Source organism: Dreissena polymorpha, chromosome 13 (genome assembly GCF_020536995.1).
Source record: "Dreissena polymorpha isolate Duluth1 chromosome 13, UMN_Dpol_1.0, whole genome shotgun sequence".
NCBI lineage: Eukaryota > Metazoa > Mollusca > Bivalvia > Myida > Dreissenidae > Dreissena > Dreissena polymorpha.
This window is the reverse complement of record NC_068367.1, coordinates 7,796,093-7,815,472: the sequence shown is the minus strand read 5'-3', so window position 1 is coordinate 7,815,472 and position 19,380 is coordinate 7,796,093. Positions and strand designations below refer to the sequence as shown.

The 19,380-nt window shown below is 35.4% G+C and overlaps 2 protein-coding genes across 5 annotated transcripts; one reads left to right on the top strand and one right to left on the bottom strand.

Moving 5' to 3' along the window:
* Positions 1-36: 36 nt before the first annotated feature.
* LOC127855782 (vacuolar-sorting protein SNF8-like) lies at positions 37-14,117 on the bottom strand. Of its 2 annotated transcripts, none has more exons than XR_008037736.1 (8): positions 13,953-14,117; positions 10,171-10,221; positions 9,480-9,618; positions 7,131-7,235; positions 5,741-5,813; positions 4,751-4,942; positions 3,354-3,428; positions 37-783 (listed from the first exon to the last, which is right to left on the bottom strand). XR_008037736.1 is itself a non-coding variant. In XM_052391589.1 (8 exons), exons 1-8 carry the CDS (start codon positions 14,007-14,009, stop codon positions 679-681), a joined length of 747 nt encoding a protein of 248 aa, XP_052247549.1. In that variant the 5' UTR covers positions 14,010-14,117; the 3' UTR covers positions 37-678. The 2 variants fall into 2 exon arrangements, 1 of the variants encoding a protein (XP_052247549.1); XM_052391589.1 differs by having other exon boundaries at positions 4,801-4,942.
* Positions 14,070-18,593, top strand: LOC127855780 (synaptosomal-associated protein 47-like). Of its 3 annotated transcripts, none has more exons than XM_052391588.1 (3): positions 14,070-14,161; positions 16,870-17,017; positions 18,162-18,593. In XM_052391588.1, the coding sequence occupies exons 2-3, from the start codon at positions 16,885-16,887 to the stop codon at positions 18,494-18,496; spliced, it is 468 nt and encodes a 155-aa protein (XP_052247548.1). In that variant the 5' UTR covers positions 14,070-14,161; positions 16,870-16,884; the 3' UTR covers positions 18,497-18,593. The 3 variants fall into 3 exon arrangements, with proteins under 3 accessions (XP_052247548.1, XP_052247546.1, XP_052247547.1); XM_052391586.1 differs by having other exon boundaries at positions 16,870-17,863; XM_052391587.1 differs by having other exon boundaries at positions 14,081-14,219; positions 16,870-17,863.
* Positions 18,594-19,380: the final 787 nt, after the last annotated feature.

Here is a 19,380-nt window from a genome sequence, read left to right as displayed (position 1 = left end):
ATAAATTAAATATATAGAAAAAGAAAGCAACAGCAGTTAAATATCTTCATGTGTTTAATATCTGTATGTAAAATAGAAATACATTGATTTAGATTCAGGAAAGGGCAACATTCGCATGAAACCAATATATGAATAACATTTTATAACAAACGATTGGTAACAAATATGCAGATACAAATAAGCATCCAAGCCATTCTTTTAAATTATGGATCTCTTACAAGTTTAAGCCCATGCTTTAAAAAACAACAGAACTGATAAGCCTTACATGGTATTTTCACTAACACCAATCAAGACCTAAGCATATATTTATAAAACAGGATAATAAGGTTCGAAGATCCACTGCCTGCTGCCATGACATTTACAATCTTATTTAGTATTTTCTCAGCGTTCCTCCGAAATAAAAAAAAACAAAACAACACTGTGCACAATTCTCAGCCATTGGGTTCCCTGTCAATTCGATGACTGAGAGGAAAGCACAAAGTGCACAAGCTCCAGAACCAGTACTTTCTTTCTTGGTGCCCGGTCTATGTGTTGGCTCACAAGAAAGCAGTGTACAAGCTCCAGAACCAGTCTTTCTTGGTTCTTGGTTTTTGTGTTGGCTGACAAGGAAGTAGTGTACAAGCTGGAACTAGAACTTTCTTTCTTGATTCTTGGTCTATGTGTTGACTGGTTCCCGGTCTATGTATTGACTGACAAGGAAGCAGTGTACAAACTTGGAAACCAGAACTGTCTTTCCGAGTCCTGGTCATCCACCCAGGCAAGCCCTTCCTTCACCAGAAAGTTCTGGAACAAAAACACATCTGATATCAGTGATTTTCCCCAAAAAATTACTGCCTCTTACAGACTGTTCTCAAATCGTAAATGGTAATTTGTTTTCCCCAAAGTCTGACCCAAATTTCCCCAAAAAGATGTCAAACTTCCCAAATAAACTCAATTATTGATTTTATTGAGTTAATTATACAGTGATATAATAATGTAGCATTTTATAATATAATTTTTCAAATTCATTTAAACATGCACTTATGATGCTATTATTTAATCATAATAAATAATGTTTCATTTTTCAAGGTTATTCGCACGATTTTTCCTAATCCAAAAGGCACAGGCTGTAAAATATAACGCAAAACAAAATCACTGCATATGTCTGCCTGGCGTAGGGCTTGTATTATTTTATATAATGCAATACTATATTTAAAGGTTAAGCACTTTATTAGTGTTCCAGTAACAAGATATATGAGCGGCACTCTGTGAAAAGGGGTTTAATGCATATGCGTTTAGTGTCGTCCAAGATAAGCCTGTGCAGTCCAAACAGGCTTATCAGGGACGACACTTTCCGCTTTAATGATAATTTTTGTTTAAAGAAAGTCTTTTCTTAGCAAAAATCCACTTTAGGTGGAAAGAGTCGTCCCTGATTCGCCTGTGCGGACAGGCTTATCTGGGACAACACTTTACGCATATGCATTAAACCCCCTTTTCACAGAGCACGGCCCATATGCATTGCACTGCTATAATGCTGCTATTCAGCTTCAACATTTGACAGTTACTGTTAAGCCTCTGGAGCTGTCATTAACATAAACAGGCTGTTCCCTGCTGAGAGTGACTTACAACAATGTTACAAAATCCATAGATATATAAGCCGTTAAACTACCTGTACTAGAATGTAATGAACAGATATATGAGGTCTACTTCATGACCACTCAATATTCCATCTTCATAATATGCATAGTAAGGCTTTGCCATTACATAATGATAGCTAGCTACAGGTCTTGTCTGATAGGTCTTAAATGTGTCTTGTTCTGTGAAAATTGGGCAAAATGCATGTGCGTAAAGTGTTGTTCCAGATCAGCCTGTGCAGTCCACACAGGCTAATCAAGGACAACACTTTCCGCTTAAATGGTAATTTCGGTTTAAAGGAAGTCCCTTTTACCGAAAAACTAGTAAAAGCAGAAAGTGTCGTCCCTGATTAGCCTGTGCAGACTGCACAGGCTAATCTGGGACAACACATTACGCACATGCATTATGCCCAGTTTTATCAGAACAAGACACAAATTATACTAAGACTGTCCATAATTCAATATTAATAATAGGGCTGATGCATAACAATGGTGTGGTCCACACTTGCATGTCTTCATCATCATAACAGCATGGCCCCTAAGACACGTGTAAAGTTGAACTAAATATTTGTAGATGTAAAATAGTTGGATGTATGTATGTATTTTATGTGACAACAAGTGCTATCTTACATACATGGAATAATATCAACTCATAATCACTTGCATGTAAACTTTGGGATTCAAGTGGAGGATATCCATTAAGTTGAAGAAAAACGTGCTTTAATGATTTTTTTAATCACATGCCATACCTTGTTTCCCATGAATAATAACCATTACATATATTTTTATCTTACACATGTGTAATATACTTTTTAAGCATTTTCATTGGCTTAGTTTTCGTTTATTGACCAATTACATTTTGTTATTTTGCTGAAATGACGTTGAAACATCAAAGGATGTCGCAAAATGTAAACAACATTCGGGATTTATTATAATGTTTGCGTAAATATTTATTTAATTTGCACATTTGAAGCATGTGATAAAAAAGATCTGACACTCGTTGTCATATCATTCCATATTTTATTAAACTCGTCCAGGAAATTCATTAGTAAGCTCACCAAAGGTTTGCTTACTTACAAAATTCCTGAACTCGTTTAATAAAATATGATATGATATGACAACTCCTGCCAGATCCTATATATATAATATGAAAATATCATGTTCTGGTTTTAGAACTGGTGCAATATCTTGAAACCAAAACATTCTGTGTAAACATAACAGACTGTCGGATATATACCCAACAAGTCATTATGTTCAAAGTGGGAATCGTTATATTTTCTGTTTTGAAACTAGACTGCATCATTATTAAAAAAACAAGTGCACAGCATAACGGGTGCCACGCCTGGCTGCGGGTGCAGTTTTGAATAAATGAAAGCTTGACGATTTTTTTTTTTTTTTTTTTTTAGAAGTCACAGTGACCATGACTTTTGACCTTGTGACCCAAAAATGGGTGTGGCATGTAGAACTCATCAAGGTTCAGCTACATATGAAGTTTCAAAGTTTTAGGTTGAAGCACTTTGATTTTAGTGTCAATGTTCAAAACCTTGAAAAAATGTCAAGGTTTTAGCACAGCGCGGACACCGGACATGACGACGGACACGACAAGCAGGCTATAACAATTCATAAGTCCCGCCCAACCTCACCACACAGAAATGGAATGAATTATAAACCACAGGCCATACTGCCAGATACTGGGATATTGGTTAATGGTTATCTTCATCACCTGCATCAGTTACTTACCAATGCACGACTAGCTCTCTCTGCCTCCCATTTTAAATCTTTTATCAGCATTGACTTTGTCACATAAAATGCTTTCTGTAAAAAAAGATGTCACAAACAATAAAGAAGACAATTGATATAATTCGAAACTTCAAGTTTCAATCATGTAAACTACATAGCTCATGTTATACATAGTTTGTCACTCTTTTATTCATGAAATATTTGTTTAATAAATATACAGTTTACTGTGCGATATCAAGACAAATGCAAAATGTTATAGCGGACTACAACTGTATATTTTAGTCTTTTTTAGACCACAAAATACTGATCGAATGCTCCTGGGGACTGCATCAACAACTTGAGATCTGTTTGTCAGAAACACAATGCCCCCTATTGCGCCGCTTTGAATTTTTTTTTTTTACCTTTGACCTTGAAGGATGACCTTGACCTTGAACTTCCACCACTCAAATGTGCAGCTTCATGAGAATGCCGCTTTGAATTTTTTTTTTCGGACGGACGGACAGACTAACATACATACTGCCTGACGGACAGTTCAACTGTTATATGCCACCCTACCGGGGGCATAAAAATACTTTGAACTGCCTTTAAAAATTTATTTTTTGTATGCATTATCTTTTTTTTCCTACATACATATTTTTTAAAGCCGAGATGTTATTTTATTAATTTATTTTGGTTCATTCAACATATCTTACGACATTTAAAGTTTATTTTTTGTTCAACAGTTCAAAGCTAAAAATAGCAGCATTTGATAAGTTGAATGCATTTTTCACAAATATTGAACAAATATGTACAAAGTATCTTTTTATTATTCTAAGCTTTGGAATTGAAAAAATAAATTTGCATTGGCTTGCCTAACATTTTGGGGGCAAAATTCAGTACAATAATCAGATTGTTGTGGCCTTAATAAGTAGAACTCCACATAAACAGCAGCGAATAATGTGCATAATAGAAAAATGTGCATAATTTTAACATAGCCTGCAGTAATAACATTTTTAAGTTGTACAACAGTTGTATGGTTCATTTCAAGCTCTTAGGGCAAGGAATGTAATATCTAAGTCTATGTAACCCAAACTGAATCATCAGAGTGCGTGATTATTTGTGTGCCGTAATACAGAGCTACATAACAATCCATTTGTATTGTATGACTTTTTTGATCAAGGAAAGAAGAACTTCCCACCATGTGAAAAAGAACTCACATGGACATATTGAACAACAGTGACTTAGTCCATGTTTAGGTTGGAATCCCAGGAGTTTACACTCACTACAGTTATATGTAACCTATCAACAGACTAAGAAAGAGCTAATCTGGGAATGTTGTATAACAGTCAATGCTAAAGCCAAAAGCTCAGGAGTGTACCATTATTAGTGACCTACCTACAGACTAAGAGTGAGCTCACCTGGGCATGTTGTATAACAGTGGTATGGTCCAGACTAAGAGTGAGCTCACCTGGGCATGTTGTATAACAGTGGTATGGTCCAGGGTTAGCTCCCCTGGCACGGACTGTACCATGTACGTATTGCCTACAGTAAGCACAGTGAAACCGTTTCCAAGAGCTTTTAACTTCTTGATTGCTCGCAAGAGGTCATCGCTTAAAAGGAACAAAATGTAAAATAACATTTCAAAATGATGATACCTACTCTAAAAATAGAAATGAAAATCAAGTTAATTGCTATAATAAATTGTCAATAGCACTACTATAATGCACTTTCATTCTCGCAAAACACAAATAAACCTATATTGTAAAATGACATGATTTGTCATCACATTCTACTTCAATATATTAGCCTTTTAGAAAAACATAACATCTAGGCAACAATATAACAATATTTACAATATAAAAGAACATTTGTAGTTGCTAGGAAAAATGAACATTTGTTCTTGTAGGTAACTTGTTTTCTCTTCCTGGTATAGTGTTTATTTTAAGGCGCTTTCCTAAAGCCATTTTTTACATCTTAAGGCCACTGCCAGTAGTCACTAATGAATCAGAACATCCATTATCAACAAACATCTTGATTACTCTAATTTTAAAATAAAAAAAAATCTTGGTACAACATTGCCCGCACTTTCAAAATTATTTATTTTATACTTTCTGGTGGTTTATAGAGAAACATCACTGTGAAATGAAAATGTTTTCATGACGTTACAACGTCATTATTTGATCAAAAATTCAAGAATAATCATTTGTAAACATAGAATGAAAAAAAAATGGTTGTATTTGGTGGAGTATTGATATCAATTCACTCGTGATTATAGAAAAATACATTTTATGTGAGCACTCATGAATTAAGATCGATATTCCACCAAATCCAACAACTATCATCTATATCTTTAAAATAATTAATTATCAAACATATTAATACACTTGTAAAATCAAACATAAACTTACTAGCTAATTTCCTGACTTTTCTTGCTTCTCGACTTTATAAGCCGTTCTCTGAGTTCTTCAATACTTATTAACCCTATCAACAAAAAAAGATATTGAAGTTGGCGACTACCCTCAACTTGAACACACTCACAATTATCACTACATGTAGATGCAAAACTATGCAATTTCAGCAGATTCAACAACTGCATTACTAAAGTTTAGTTTGGACAAGGACTTGTATTATTAAAAAAATGTTTTAACAAACCGCACAAGTCCAAGGAAACATTTATATAAAACATTTAAATCCATAACTTAAACAAAGACAAACATCTAATGCGTGTAATGCCCTTTCACAAGTATTTATTCAACAGGGGCAGTCGGGGCATAATATTTTTTTATCTGCAGTCACAATGGGCATGACAGTCCCATGTTACCATACAAGAACGTACCTACATTTCCATGGCATGTTGCCAGACACACTTCAATGATTTGCAATGATTGATGTAACGCTACCAGAACATACCTACATTTCTGTGACTTGTTGCTAGGCACACTTCAATGATTTGCAATGATTGATGCAATGCTACTAGAACATACCTCAATTTCTGTGACTTGTTGCTAGGCACACTTCAATGATTTGCAATGATTGATGTAACACTACCAGAACGTACCTCCATTTCTGTGACTTGTTGCCAGACACACTTCCATGATTTGCAATGATTGATGTAACGCTACCAGAACATACCTCCATTTCTGTGACTTGTTGCCTGACACACTTCAATGATTTGCAATGATTGATGTTTTGCTACCAGAACGTACCTCCATTTCTATGGCTTGTTGCCAGACACACTTCAATGATTTGCAATGATTGATGTAACGCTACCAGAACATACCTCCATGTCTATGGCTTGTTGCCAGAAACGCTTTAATGATTTGCAATGATTGATGAACCGCTACTAGAATGTACCTCCATTTCTGTGACTTGTTGCCAGACACACTTCCATGATTTGCAATGATTGATGTAACGCTACAAGAACGTACCTCCATTTCTGTGACTTGTTGCCAGACACACTTCAATGATTTGCAATGATTGATGTAAGGCTACTAGAACCTACCTCCATTTGTATGGCTTGTTGCCAGACACACTTCCATGATTTGCAATGATTGATGTAATGCTACTTGAATGTACCTCAATTTCTATGGCTTGTTACCAGACACACTTCAATGCTTTGCAATAATTGATGTAATGCTACCAGAACGTACCTCCATTTCTGTGACTTGTTGCTAGGCACACTTCAATGATTTGCAATGATTGATGTAACGCTACTAGAACGTACCTCCATTTCCATGGCTTCTTGCCAGACACACTTCAATGATTTGCAATGATTGATGTAACGCTACGAGAACTTACCTCCATTTCTGTGACTTGTTGCTAGGCACACTTCGATGATCTGCACGCCTAGTTCATAGTAGAAGTCACCAACACCCAGCATCTCAGCCCAGAAGCCTTTGCTGGCTTAAACATGGAAATAACAAGAGGTGTGCTTATGAAACACAACGCCCTACTGAACTTTAGTGTAAACTTGTTTATTTCAGCTCAATTGCATAGAATGCCTAAGGCTTATTTGAAACGCTCTCGAGTCTGTTTCCTGGGCCTAGAACCAGTACTGTGTGTCTTTGTGGGAGATCTAAAGAATGCTCCCTCAGTGGGGATCGAACCTGTGACCTCCCGGTCCCTAGGCAGACACCATATCCATTACGCCACTGCACTTTGAAGCTGCACAGCAGCTAATTTAGAGAAAATTGTTAAGTCCAAGGCCCATAACTTTGTTAAAAATCAATGGAAAGGAACAAAACTCAAAATTAATCTGTAAGTCATGTAGGTAGACTCACAGCCCCCCAAAACAGGTAAATATCTGAAAACGTTTAGAAAACAAATCAGGAAATGGAATGCCGAAAGGACAGACAGACTGATGGACTGCTATATTCTTCCCTACCAGGACCATACAAAACTATTATGTATGTGCAACTAATTTAAGAATTGTAAAGTGAAGACCTAGGCTGGGGTTTGATTGTGTCCCTTATCAACTACATATTTTTTAGAATTTCTGAAACAATGTTTTAAGTAATCACAGCTAAATTTTGTTGCTGGATTCGTACCTAATTTATTTATAATAACACATATCAAACTAGAAATGGCGCGGCAGAGGCCGACGCGTATCCCCACGCCGCATGTTTGACCCAGGGGCGCCCCATGCATAGTTGAGACTGACTGTATAGTCATAAGAGAAGTTCAGTATCAATTAGAAGTGAATTGGTGTAGAAATGAAGAAATTATAGTAAAAGGCAATTTTTGGTGGGTGTGGCCTATGTGGGCGGGGCGCCCCAGGGTTGGTAATAGGGGTCATACATAGTTACATAGTTGAGTTTGACCGTATTGTCATCAGAGAGGTTCAGTATCAATTTGAAGTGAATCTGTGTAGAAATGAAGAAAATATAGTAAAAGGCAATTTTGGGTGGACGTGGCCTATGTGGGTGGGGAGCCCCAGGGTTGGTAATGGGGCCATGCATAGTTGAGATTAACCGTATTGTCATAAGAGAGGTTCAGTATCAATTTGAAGTGAATCGGTGTAGAAATGAAGAAATTATAGTAAAAGGCAATTTAAGGTGGTCGTGGCCTATGTGGGTGGGGCGCCCCAGGGTTGGTAATGGGGCCATGCATAGCTGAGATTGACCATATTGTCATAAGAGAAGTTCAGTATCAATTTGAAGTGAATCGGTGTAGAAATGAAGAAATTATAGTAAAATGCAATTTTGGGTGGGCGTGGCCTATGTGGGCAGGGCGCCCCAGGGTTGGTAATGGGGCCATGCATAGTTGAGATTGACTGTATTGTCATAAGAGAGGTTCTGTATCAATTTGAAGTCAATCGGTGCAGAAATGAAGAAATTATAGTAAAATAACCTAAAAAAATGAGTAAAATCTCTGACCTGGCCCCACCCCTACCCCCATAACGTTTGACCCAGGGGTCAGATTAAAATTCCAAATAGTGCAAGGTCGCTCAAATGCTCATAGCTACCATGTGTGTAAGTTTCAAGGTTCTAGTGCTAATAGTGTAGGAGGAGATAGTGGCCAGGACGGACGGACAGACGGTGGAGATAACCATAATATCCCCACGATTTTTAAAAAGCGTGGGGATAACAAATCCAATTTTGATTTGAAAAGAAAACAAGAGCTGGGTTTGTGAAACACAATGCCCCCTACTGCGCTTTGAAGCCATATATTTGATCTGAGACCTTGAAGGATGACCTTGACCTTTCACCACTCAAAATGTGCAGCTCCATGAGATACACATGCATGCCAAATATCAAGTTGCTATCTTCAATATTGCAAAAGTAATGACCAAAGTTAAAGTTTTGGGACAGACACACATATACAATGACAGACACACACATACAATGACAGACAGACAGGCCAAAATAATATACAACCGATCATTCGATCTGGGGGAATAAAAAGAGTAAATTACATAACCTAGCCTGAAGGTCAGATGCCTGAAATTAATAAGTGTTCCAGTTTAACACAGAGTTATGGCAACATTAAATGGTGTCCAACACACATACAGGACAATTGGTTAACCCCTACTGCTGCACACATTCATAGTCCTACATGTCAAACATTAACAACATAACCTGTCCTGAGTGTCAGAAGCCTAATGGCTAGAAGTTTTACACAGAGTTATCGAAAATTCTTCACACATACAAGCCAATGGGTCCACTCCTACAGCTGCACACATCTCCTGGAACTGGGCTCTGAAGGCTGGATTCTTCTTGATGTCATCTTTGTGCTTAGTGGTGAATTCTTCCAGGTATGTCTTGAATGTCTCCATCTGCTTGGTCATCTGGTATGATTAGGAAGAAATAATCAAAGTCATCTGTGTTTGCACCTGTTTGACAACCAGACACAACTGGCAATAAAAAGCTCTGTTTGGACTTCATATCATATGTCTAACAGCTGATGAACTTAAAATTTCCATACATTAATATCACCAGCTTTTCCTTGGTTCTAGCTTATACATATAGTGCCATTTTTTAAATGATAACATCTGTTAAAAATCTTTGGATCAATGTTAAACGTTCCAACAAGTAACAAATGTGCATGTTTGACAGATTAACAAGTTTTTTACCAGATTCCCACCTTCTACGGCAATGTGTCTGACAGGTAATACAGAGGACAGGCAATACAGAGGTTTTGCACAGTATGGATTATGAAATTAACAGTCGGAAAAATGAAATATTGCTTTAATTTAATTTACAATGTTAATCAAAATTTGCAAGAAGGTACAAGAAGTTCACTGTATTTAATGTAAGCTTGCTATGACCCGGTCCCAAAATTCAATCCACATAAAGGCTGAGGATTTAACTAGCTGAGATAAAAAAGTTTTTTACTTTACCTGAGCAAACTGATCATCAGCAATTTCTGATCCTTTATCTTTAAACCTTGCCTGAAATGAAGAGTTCATACAAATATATAATGTAACAACTTAAACAAGAGTGCCAAACTGTAACAAGATACGCCCATTTGAAGGCTTTGGACAACTTGATAACCTTACCATGACCCATATTTAAACTTGACCTACAAATGAGGCTACATATCATCTAAACACAACTTCTGACCAAACTTGGTGAAGATTGGATGAAAACTACTTCAATTAGAGAGGGACACCATGCTTAATACTTGAAATGCACATAGCAACCTTGTGACCTAGCTTTTGACCCGGCATGACCCATATTTGATCTTGACCAAGATATTGTATAGATACAACTTCTGACCACGCTTGGTGATGATCAGATGAAAACTATTTTAACTAGAAATATCCCCACGCCGCATGTTTGACCCAGGGGTGCCCCCAGGTTGGTAATGTGGCCATGCATAGTTGAGATTGACCCTATTGTGATAAGAGAAGTTCAGTATCAATTAGAAGTGAATCAGTGTAGAAATGAAGAAGTTATAGTAAAAGGCAATTTTGGGTGGGTGTGGCCTAAGTGGGCGGGGCGCCCCAGGATTGGTAATGGGGCCATGCATAGTTGAGATTGGCCATATTGTCATAAGAGAAGTTCAGTATCAATTTGAAGTGAATCGGTGTAGAAATGAAGAAAATATAGTAAAAGGCAATTTTGGTTGGGTGTGGTCTATGTGGGCGGGGCGCCCCCGGGTTGGTAATGGGGCCATGCATAGTTGAGATTGACTGTATTGTCATAAGAGGTTCAGTATCAATTTGAAGTGAGTCAGTGTAGAAATGAAGAAATTATAGTTAAAGGCAATTTTTGGTGGGCGTGGTCTATGTGGGCGGGGCGCCCCAGGGTTGGTAATGGGGCCATGCATAGTTGAGATTGATCATATTGTCATAAGAGATGTCCAGTATCAATTTGAAGAAAATGGGTGTAGAAATAAAGAAATTAATGTAAAATAACATAAAAAAATGAGTGAAAATCTCTGACCAGGCCCCACCCCAACCACCATAACTTTTGACCCAGGGGTCAGATCAAAATTCCAAATAGTGCAAGGTCGCACATATGCTCATACATGTAGCTACCATGTGTGTAAGTTTCAATGTTCTAGTGCTTATAGTGTAGGAGGAGATAGTGGCCAGGACGGATGGCCAGACGGACGGACAGACAGACGGCGGAGATAACCACAATCATACATGCCAGACGTCCAGATCTTGGCGGGACAGTCCTGCTTTTGGAGTGTTTGTCCCAGTGTCTCGATGTGACACAATTTGTCCCGACATTCGTAAAAACGACATACATTCAATAAGATCACACTAAAATTCGCTGTGTACATGAAACTCATACATACATTTATTGTCAATATTTGCCAGAAATAATGATGTTTTGTAAGTAATTAACAGATTAATGACTGCAGTAGAGGTGGCATGATTGATTGTTTTAGGTGCCCCACATATTGGTCAAATGTCCCGACATTTTTTAATGGAATGTCCCGATTTTGACCAGAAAATTTTTGGCATGTATGCCACAATAACCCCACACTTTTAAAAAAGCATGGATAATAAGAGAGTGGACACCATGCTGCATCCTTGAAATCCACTAAGTGACCCCGTGACCTAGTTTTTGACCCGGCATGACCCATATTCGAACTTGATCTAGATATTGTCTGGGTACAAGTTTGGTGAAGATCGAAAACTAATTGCATAAGTGTATAAGACTTCATTAAGACTAAGAGGTGATAAGAGATAACATGCTTAATTATTAATAAAGTGATCTTTTTATTGAAATGTGATTTATTACTATACATTATTATCAGGGATCATATTTTCTGGGGAAAATGTGTCCGAAAATTTATATCCGAAATCATGATAAATTACGTTAAAATATATACAATTTTGCCATTCATGAAGGTGGTACATGTATAATAAAAGTACAAGTAAAATTCCCTTAGGCATTTTTTTAAACGGTAAATGTTGCCGTTTGGGTGTTTAGGGTTCTTTCTTCGAACAACACGTTTGGGTTTCTAAATATATTATATTTACGATGTTAATCATAAATATACATCTTATTATCATGAATCGTATGCAAATAATGACATTTTCTTATAATAAATATACATTTCAATTATATGTAAAATGATGTGTTCCGACGGTAAGATACCAACAGAATTAATACACAAATACAACTATTAAAACAAAATAAATACAATAATACAACCGACAGACATGAATATAAAAGATATATAAAATGCATATTTACCTAAATATATTATATTTACGATGTTAATCATAAATATACATCTTATTATCATGAATCGTATGCAAATAATGGCAGTTGAAATAGTCATTCATGCACACGGATTCGGTTGAGTGAATAAACTCATGCGTGACAAGCCGAAAAGTGTTAGTAAAAAGAGTTCAACTTTCTACACTCAGTCTCTACATACTGAAAACTAATCAAACACTACAAAAGAACGCTACTAATCCTATTTACAGTTAAAATCTACTCTGCCCAATCATTAAACAATGAGAGCAAAGTTTCCTTTTAAACATAATTTACTTCAATATCATTCAGAATAAATATATTTATGAAATAAATATATTTACAACAACGACATTTGAAATATGTCTATAACATAAATACGAGTTTTCTCAATTGGTTTTATCATTTGCTAATGCTATATCATTGTTGTTTCGTGCACGGACTCTAGATGAGTCAATATACGCTCCGTGTTTCGTGTGCTTTTTTATCTGACTTTTTTCATTGTTGTCAATATTATTAATCTGTGTGATTTGATACCACGCATCTAAACTTCCGGTTGTGGTTATTCAACAACAAACAATAAAGTACACGAATTATTTCGATTCTTATACGATTTTTACTAAAGCTTTATACAATTATTTTTCTTGTGTACTTGTGTGAAGTTCCGCCCATAAAATAACTTTCGTCTGTTCTGTCGAAAAATGTATCGGCATGTTTTGTTTAGTTACAGCGCGTGCTTTCAGTGTATAAGGTCCGCCCACAATTATTGCAGAATATCCGATTTTCTTTTGTTTATATGAAAGTTTACTGTTTCATGCATGAAATGCACAATTTCCACGAGGATAACATCAAGATTTCCATCTCCGAAGTAACTGTCAACGATTTTATCGTGGACGAGTACACATTACGGACCGATTAATTAGTGTGCTAGGTATAGGCCATTGAAATTACCGATTGATATTGACACGGGTTATTCACGAATGACTAATACACAACCGCGCGAATCTTCGCTGCTTGGGGTCATACTAGTCGGCTGACATGCAATAAACTGGTCCTGACCGGTTTAGAGACTGCAGCGAATGGTATATCACACCTAATCGAGATAAGAATGTAAATAGGGGGTGTTAGCAAGCACACTGTGTAATAGATTTCATGACATGCGAATTTTAGCAAACAGAATAGGACCGACTGTTTGGGATTTTCAATCGGTCTTTCATGACCCCAATCGGTCTAGGACCGACAAAACCGAAAAAAATATGATCCCTGATTAATATATGCTAATAGAATTTTTAGCAAGCGCGCACTGTACGAACGGACACATGGCAAACATGTTAACCAGTGAACAATGCAATATTCCATTATTCGTATCCGAAGTAATATGACCGAATATTTACTACCTTGTAATACAATATTATAAACGCTTTAAAATACTGAAAGTAAATAAAATGTAAAATGTTAATACCTGGGCTATATTTTTACCCTTAATTGCGCCTACTCCTACTGGTCTTCTTCTACTCATGTTTATTACAATAGAAATACTTTTTGTTGCTCAATATTTTGTTGTGGTTGTTGTTGTTTACTTCACTTCCTGTTTCAAACGGTGGCGACCTTCGTTATTCTGTGTATACAATGTCCGCTTGACAGGTTGTCATTTCATTTTCAAAATCAAAGGTATACAGTTCTTTGCTGTTATAATAATCAGTTTGGATGACACGTTATAAACATAGAAGTTTGTATTATATGCCTACTTAAATGCACTACAAATAACTAGTTGAGTTTTGGTTGCTTACGAAAATCATTTTATTTTTAGTTTATGAAGACGAGTGTACTTTCTGTTTACGTTGTATTTGTAAAAGGGGCCTTTTCACAGATTTTTGCATGTATTACAGTGTGAAAGTTAATGCTACATATTCATTAATGTAACCATTGGATCTAACAAGCTCCAGTAAAAAACAAGAAAAAAATTAAGAGAAAGAAAAAACAGTTACCCTCATTCCTCAGCTGGGCTCCAACAACGGGTGCTGGATGTTTCGGTAAATGACAAGTTCGGTAAATTGATTTATATAGTAAATGCCGTGGAGGGTTCGGTAAATTGGTTTTTATAGAGGTGGTATACCTACCACGAGGTGTTAATGACACCTATTATTGACTTACAATAACATTAGGGGCATTTATTTGCAAACTGTGGATTAATTTTGAGTTGAGTAATTAATGCTATGCCTACGGTAAAGAATTAAGGGAAATGAATGAGCTACCTCTGAAAAACGAATTCTGGTAGGAAATTGTAGGTAAATTTACGATTTAAATAACGCAATACTGTTTTTTTTTTTTTTATTATTGGTGCTTTTATTTAAATAACATAATAGTAATAATAAATAATGATTTATGGCAGAATCAATCTAAGAACTTCAATTAAGTTTACTGCTATTTAAAAAAGTTTCTTGTAAAATATGATTTAATAAAAATGATTTAAGTTTAAATATAAAGCACAATAGTATTTTAGACCACCGATAAACACTCAATTTCTCAATATATAAACATGGAGTAGTTTGCCAACATAATGAATATGAAACCAAAGCTTTATACGCGTTATGTTTTATAATTATGTAAAGTGCGCGTGCCATTGAACGTTCAGTTAAGCGAAGAGATACACATAATTGAAAACTGATAAAAATGACATCTAACACAACGCCAGCAGAATGAATACACTGTGTAATAGCAAGCTGCTGCGATGATCACTAGCATAATAATGTTATTTTTACCACAAATAAACATCCTTTAATGTCACCACCAGTATTTTTTTGTAAACATGATTAAAGAAGGAAAACATTTGTTTATTTTACCGTTTGAAAGTTACTGGTCGTGTATGTAAAAACTCGGCCACCAGTTAAAGCATGTTCACGATCTAAACATACATATCTAGATTACTTTGAGAATAATACCTTATGTGCTGACCTGATTGTAGGAAAAAGAAGCGAGAAATTTATTTTTCAATATAAGAAAACAAACATATTTGATCTTAGTATTTTAAACCACCGAAAATTTCTCATTATATAAACATGAGGTAGTTTGCCAACATAATGAATATGTTGCCCAGCTCTTGCCACGTGGAGGCCACCTCTTGTAAGAGCCACATTATTTTATTTTTTATCTGATACGTTTTAATTAAGGTTTCTATCAACTAATTGTTTAAAAACATATACACATGTATAAAATACAAAACGATCATGACCTAAAGATAAACTTTTAATATATAATTTACTCTCTTGATTAGAATATTATTAGATTGCAAGCCTGGATAATTAATATTAACACTTTGCAAACATCTCTAAATTGATAAATTCAACTTCGTACATTTAAACAGATAATTTAATTAGCGCCAAACAACTCAATTAATGTACACGCTTATCGAGAAAAGGTGCGAAAATCCATATTTATACCAATTTACCGAAACCTCCACGGCATTTACTATATTAATTAATTTACCGAACTTGACATTTACCGAAACCTCCATAACCCCCAACAACTGACCCCTGTGGTAAAAGTCTATCACTTTGACCACTCGGCCATCCGTGCACATACAATGAGTGATGTATTTTAAACTTTATATAAGCAATTCTCGTAGTATCACAAAATATACGACATCAACATAACTCTCCAAATTATTGAACAATCATTTCGCGTTGTAACGCTTTATAATTTCCAGGTTTTTTAATCGTTAAAAGATACATATAATCGATATTTTAGAGCATGGTAAATGTTCAGTATTATTGTTTCCTCACAAATGTCATAACTATAACAAAAATTTGCGAATCTGAAACATTTTTTTATAATTTTGTCAATTAACCAAAACGTAAAAAGGCCCCTTTAATAATTATTTATTGACTCATTAACCATTTTTTGTCACAAAAGATAGCTTAATCTATACATGTATGCAAATTTACACAATAATACATTTAAAGGCAATGGCTTGTATTTCCTACACACGTTCTAGCCTTTATTAGATCAGGTCATATCCCCCTAAACATTAGTCTTCCAAAACATTATATAATTTGTCACATGTATATTGGGCAAGCAATTATTACTCTCATGGTAGAATACATATGTCTTACAAACATAACAGGAAAATGAAGTAAATGTCATAAAATAATTGTTAAAAATTGATTGTCTTAAAAGTTCTTAAAGCCAATTCATCACTTACATTTATAATGCTTTGACTGTTTTGAAGTCTATTAAAGTGTAAAATTAAATGTCAATTATAATTAATATAAAACATTTGCAAACTTTTTTACTGATGTTTTTCCTAACTGTATCGGTAAGTATTCTTCATTCATTAGTATTATTTAATTTATCAATAAACATTTTTGTTTTTTCTTCAGCTACAAGAAGGTATAATGGCTGGGTCCAATGTTACCGTAGCACCCACCATTGGGGAGTGGTCAGCAGCGGTCTTTTATGCAACGTCCAAAAAGTGGGTGTGTGGAAGGCTGTCAGTGACTGCCCAGTTGGTGAACTTTGTCCCCTGTGGTAATTGTCTTGATAAACCAGTTCAAATAGTACTTGACCATGTCACTGATATTCGGAAAGCAACAACTGGCCTCTTCTTTGGAGCCATTGTCGTTACAGATAGAAGCAAATCCGAGACCTGGATATCTTCTCTCGATGATAGAGAAAGCACTTATCGAATGATTGTTCATTTTTGGAAGGCTTGCTTATTTTCAAAAGAAACTGACAGCAAAACAAGTAGAGGTCCCCAAGTGCAAACAAAAATGGGTCAAAAGTTGCTCAGTATTGTCCATGATTCACAGGAGACGTTATCAAAGGCTGCAGTTCAGTTAAATTCTCAAGGTGGACAGATAGCAAATATGATGGACATAATGTCCGACATTCACAATGACCTTGACATTAGTGAACGGCTGGTCGAAGATGTGGACAGTTGGCTGGGAAGGTGGCAGATTCCAAAACAAGTGGAAAATATTAATCCGGTTTTTGTAAACAAATCAGATGTTCCACAGGTGTTTGAGTATGAAATATTGTTTACAAAATTAGAAATGAATAAAGCAAATATGAAACAAGTTGGCTCCATGCGATTGTCTCCGGATGGAGTTACAATTTTAACAAATAAAAACACAAATGAATACCATTTCACGTGGCCAAATATTTCCAAAATCGAGGTGGTCACTCCATGGGAGATTAAAGTCATCCGTCATCAGATTGGTAAAGCTGATTTGGTATATTCTGCTGTCAGCGCCAACATGGTTGCTATTCTCAAGGTGTTGGACAGTTGTGCACGATACAAACTGAAATACTGCTCGCTTCCAGAGCATGTGAGGAAAGCAAACGAGCGCATAGCTTCCAGCCACAGTTTCCTTAGTAATCAGTTTTACACAAAACAGTTTCAATTGCCATCTATGGCTAAATTAAATTGTTTTACAATTATACTAATTTCTATAGTATATCAAGGTTTTAAAATAAACTTTCTCGTGCATTGAAGCAATGTTCACTAAGAATATTTTATTGTTTACAACCACAAAAAAATAATTGAATAAGTACAACTTGTTACTGAACTTAGCTTAAGTGATGCATTAAGAATAGTTTTTTGAAAATGCTTGTATACTTGTTAAAACATGATAGAGATACACTAAAATACTGTATTATACATTTGTTTTAGTTTCAAAACAGACATCATCAGGCACAAGTAACCCAGGATCCAGCACCATTGCACACAAATTTCAACCAGACTCTGCCAGCCAATCCCAAACAAGGACAATTCAAATGAACCAATCAGAACTTCTCTCTCTTAAAATCAGTCATCCACAGAAGGTTGTGAGTGACAATGAGGCTGAAGAGATAAGCAGTGCATTAAAAAATATGAAATCATTGGCTCTTGCAATACAAGAAGAGCAAACGAGTCAGAATGCAAAGCTTGATTCTATCCTGAGCGATGTAGATGTGGCAAATCAAAGACTTAAAAATACATCTGGGAAAATTGAGAAACTGGCGTAAAACTTGTTATTTATGTTCTCACTTGTGAATGTGAGGTTGTATTTGGAAGTTGTCTACATTGACTAAGCAACTTTGTATAATAAAAATACCATTAAAATGTAGCTGTATTATGCTTAAAAATGAACTGGCGCTACATATATCACTATATTTTATGCTTTCCGGTGGTTTATAGAGAAATATCAGTGAAATAAAACTGGTATATCACTGATTTTAAACAGTGAAAAATAACAGTGAAAAATATCGATATTTTTCACTGTTTTACTGTGGAGTGACGTCATTTTTTCGACGAAATGACGTCCTAAATCCAGCGAAATTATCCAGTTAAACTCTTTTACAATTTTGATTAACGGTGAAAAAAGCATAAAATAAAAACAAAATTTGTTGGATTCGATGGAATATCGATTTTTATTTCACTCGTGATCATAAAAAATACATATTTTCACTCATGGCTTCGCCACTCGTGAAAATATATTTTTTTATAAAATCGATATTCCATCGAATCCAACAAATATCCTCTGTATATTACGGTTCTTTATTTTACATCTTGAAACTATAAAATAAACCTAGTAAATATTACGAACAATGTTATAAAAAATTATAATCTTTGAAGCTGCACATTATAATAAGGTCAATATATACTCAAATACTTATAATTGAAAGCATATTATGTCTTCAGAATGTCTTTTTAACGAATTCAGGTTAATGACTTTTCCTTTTCTTAAACGTTTTTAATAAACTCGTTATGGTTACAATATACTAAAATATTTTGGAGTGCAATGCTATACTCTCTAAAAACATGAACATCATTTATAAGAAGACACAATTCTCTGTAGGGGCACTTGCCATGGCTTTATTTTAGAATGTTTCTTTGTGCATGTGGTAGG

Coding starts and splice junctions, on each gene's coding strand:
- LOC127855782 (XM_052391589.1), bottom strand. CDS start 14,009: ATGAGTAGAAGAAGACCAGTAGGAGTAGGCGCAATTAAGGGTAAAAAT. Junction 10,222..13,952: donor AGGGTAAAAATATAGCCCAG/GTATTAACATTT, acceptor TCTTCATTTCAG/GCAAGGTTTAAAGATAAAGG. Junction 3,429..4,800: donor CTGTTATACAACATGCCCAG/GTGAGCTCACTC, acceptor CTTTTTTTACAG/AAAGCATTTTATGTGACAAA.
- LOC127855780 (XM_052391586.1), top strand. CDS start 16,885: ATGGCTGGGTCCAATGTTACCGTAGCACCCACCATTGGGGAGTGGTCA. Junction 17,864..18,161: donor TTCCAGCCACAGTTTCCTTA/GTAATCAGTTTT, acceptor CATTTGTTTTAG/TTTCAAAACAGACATCATCA.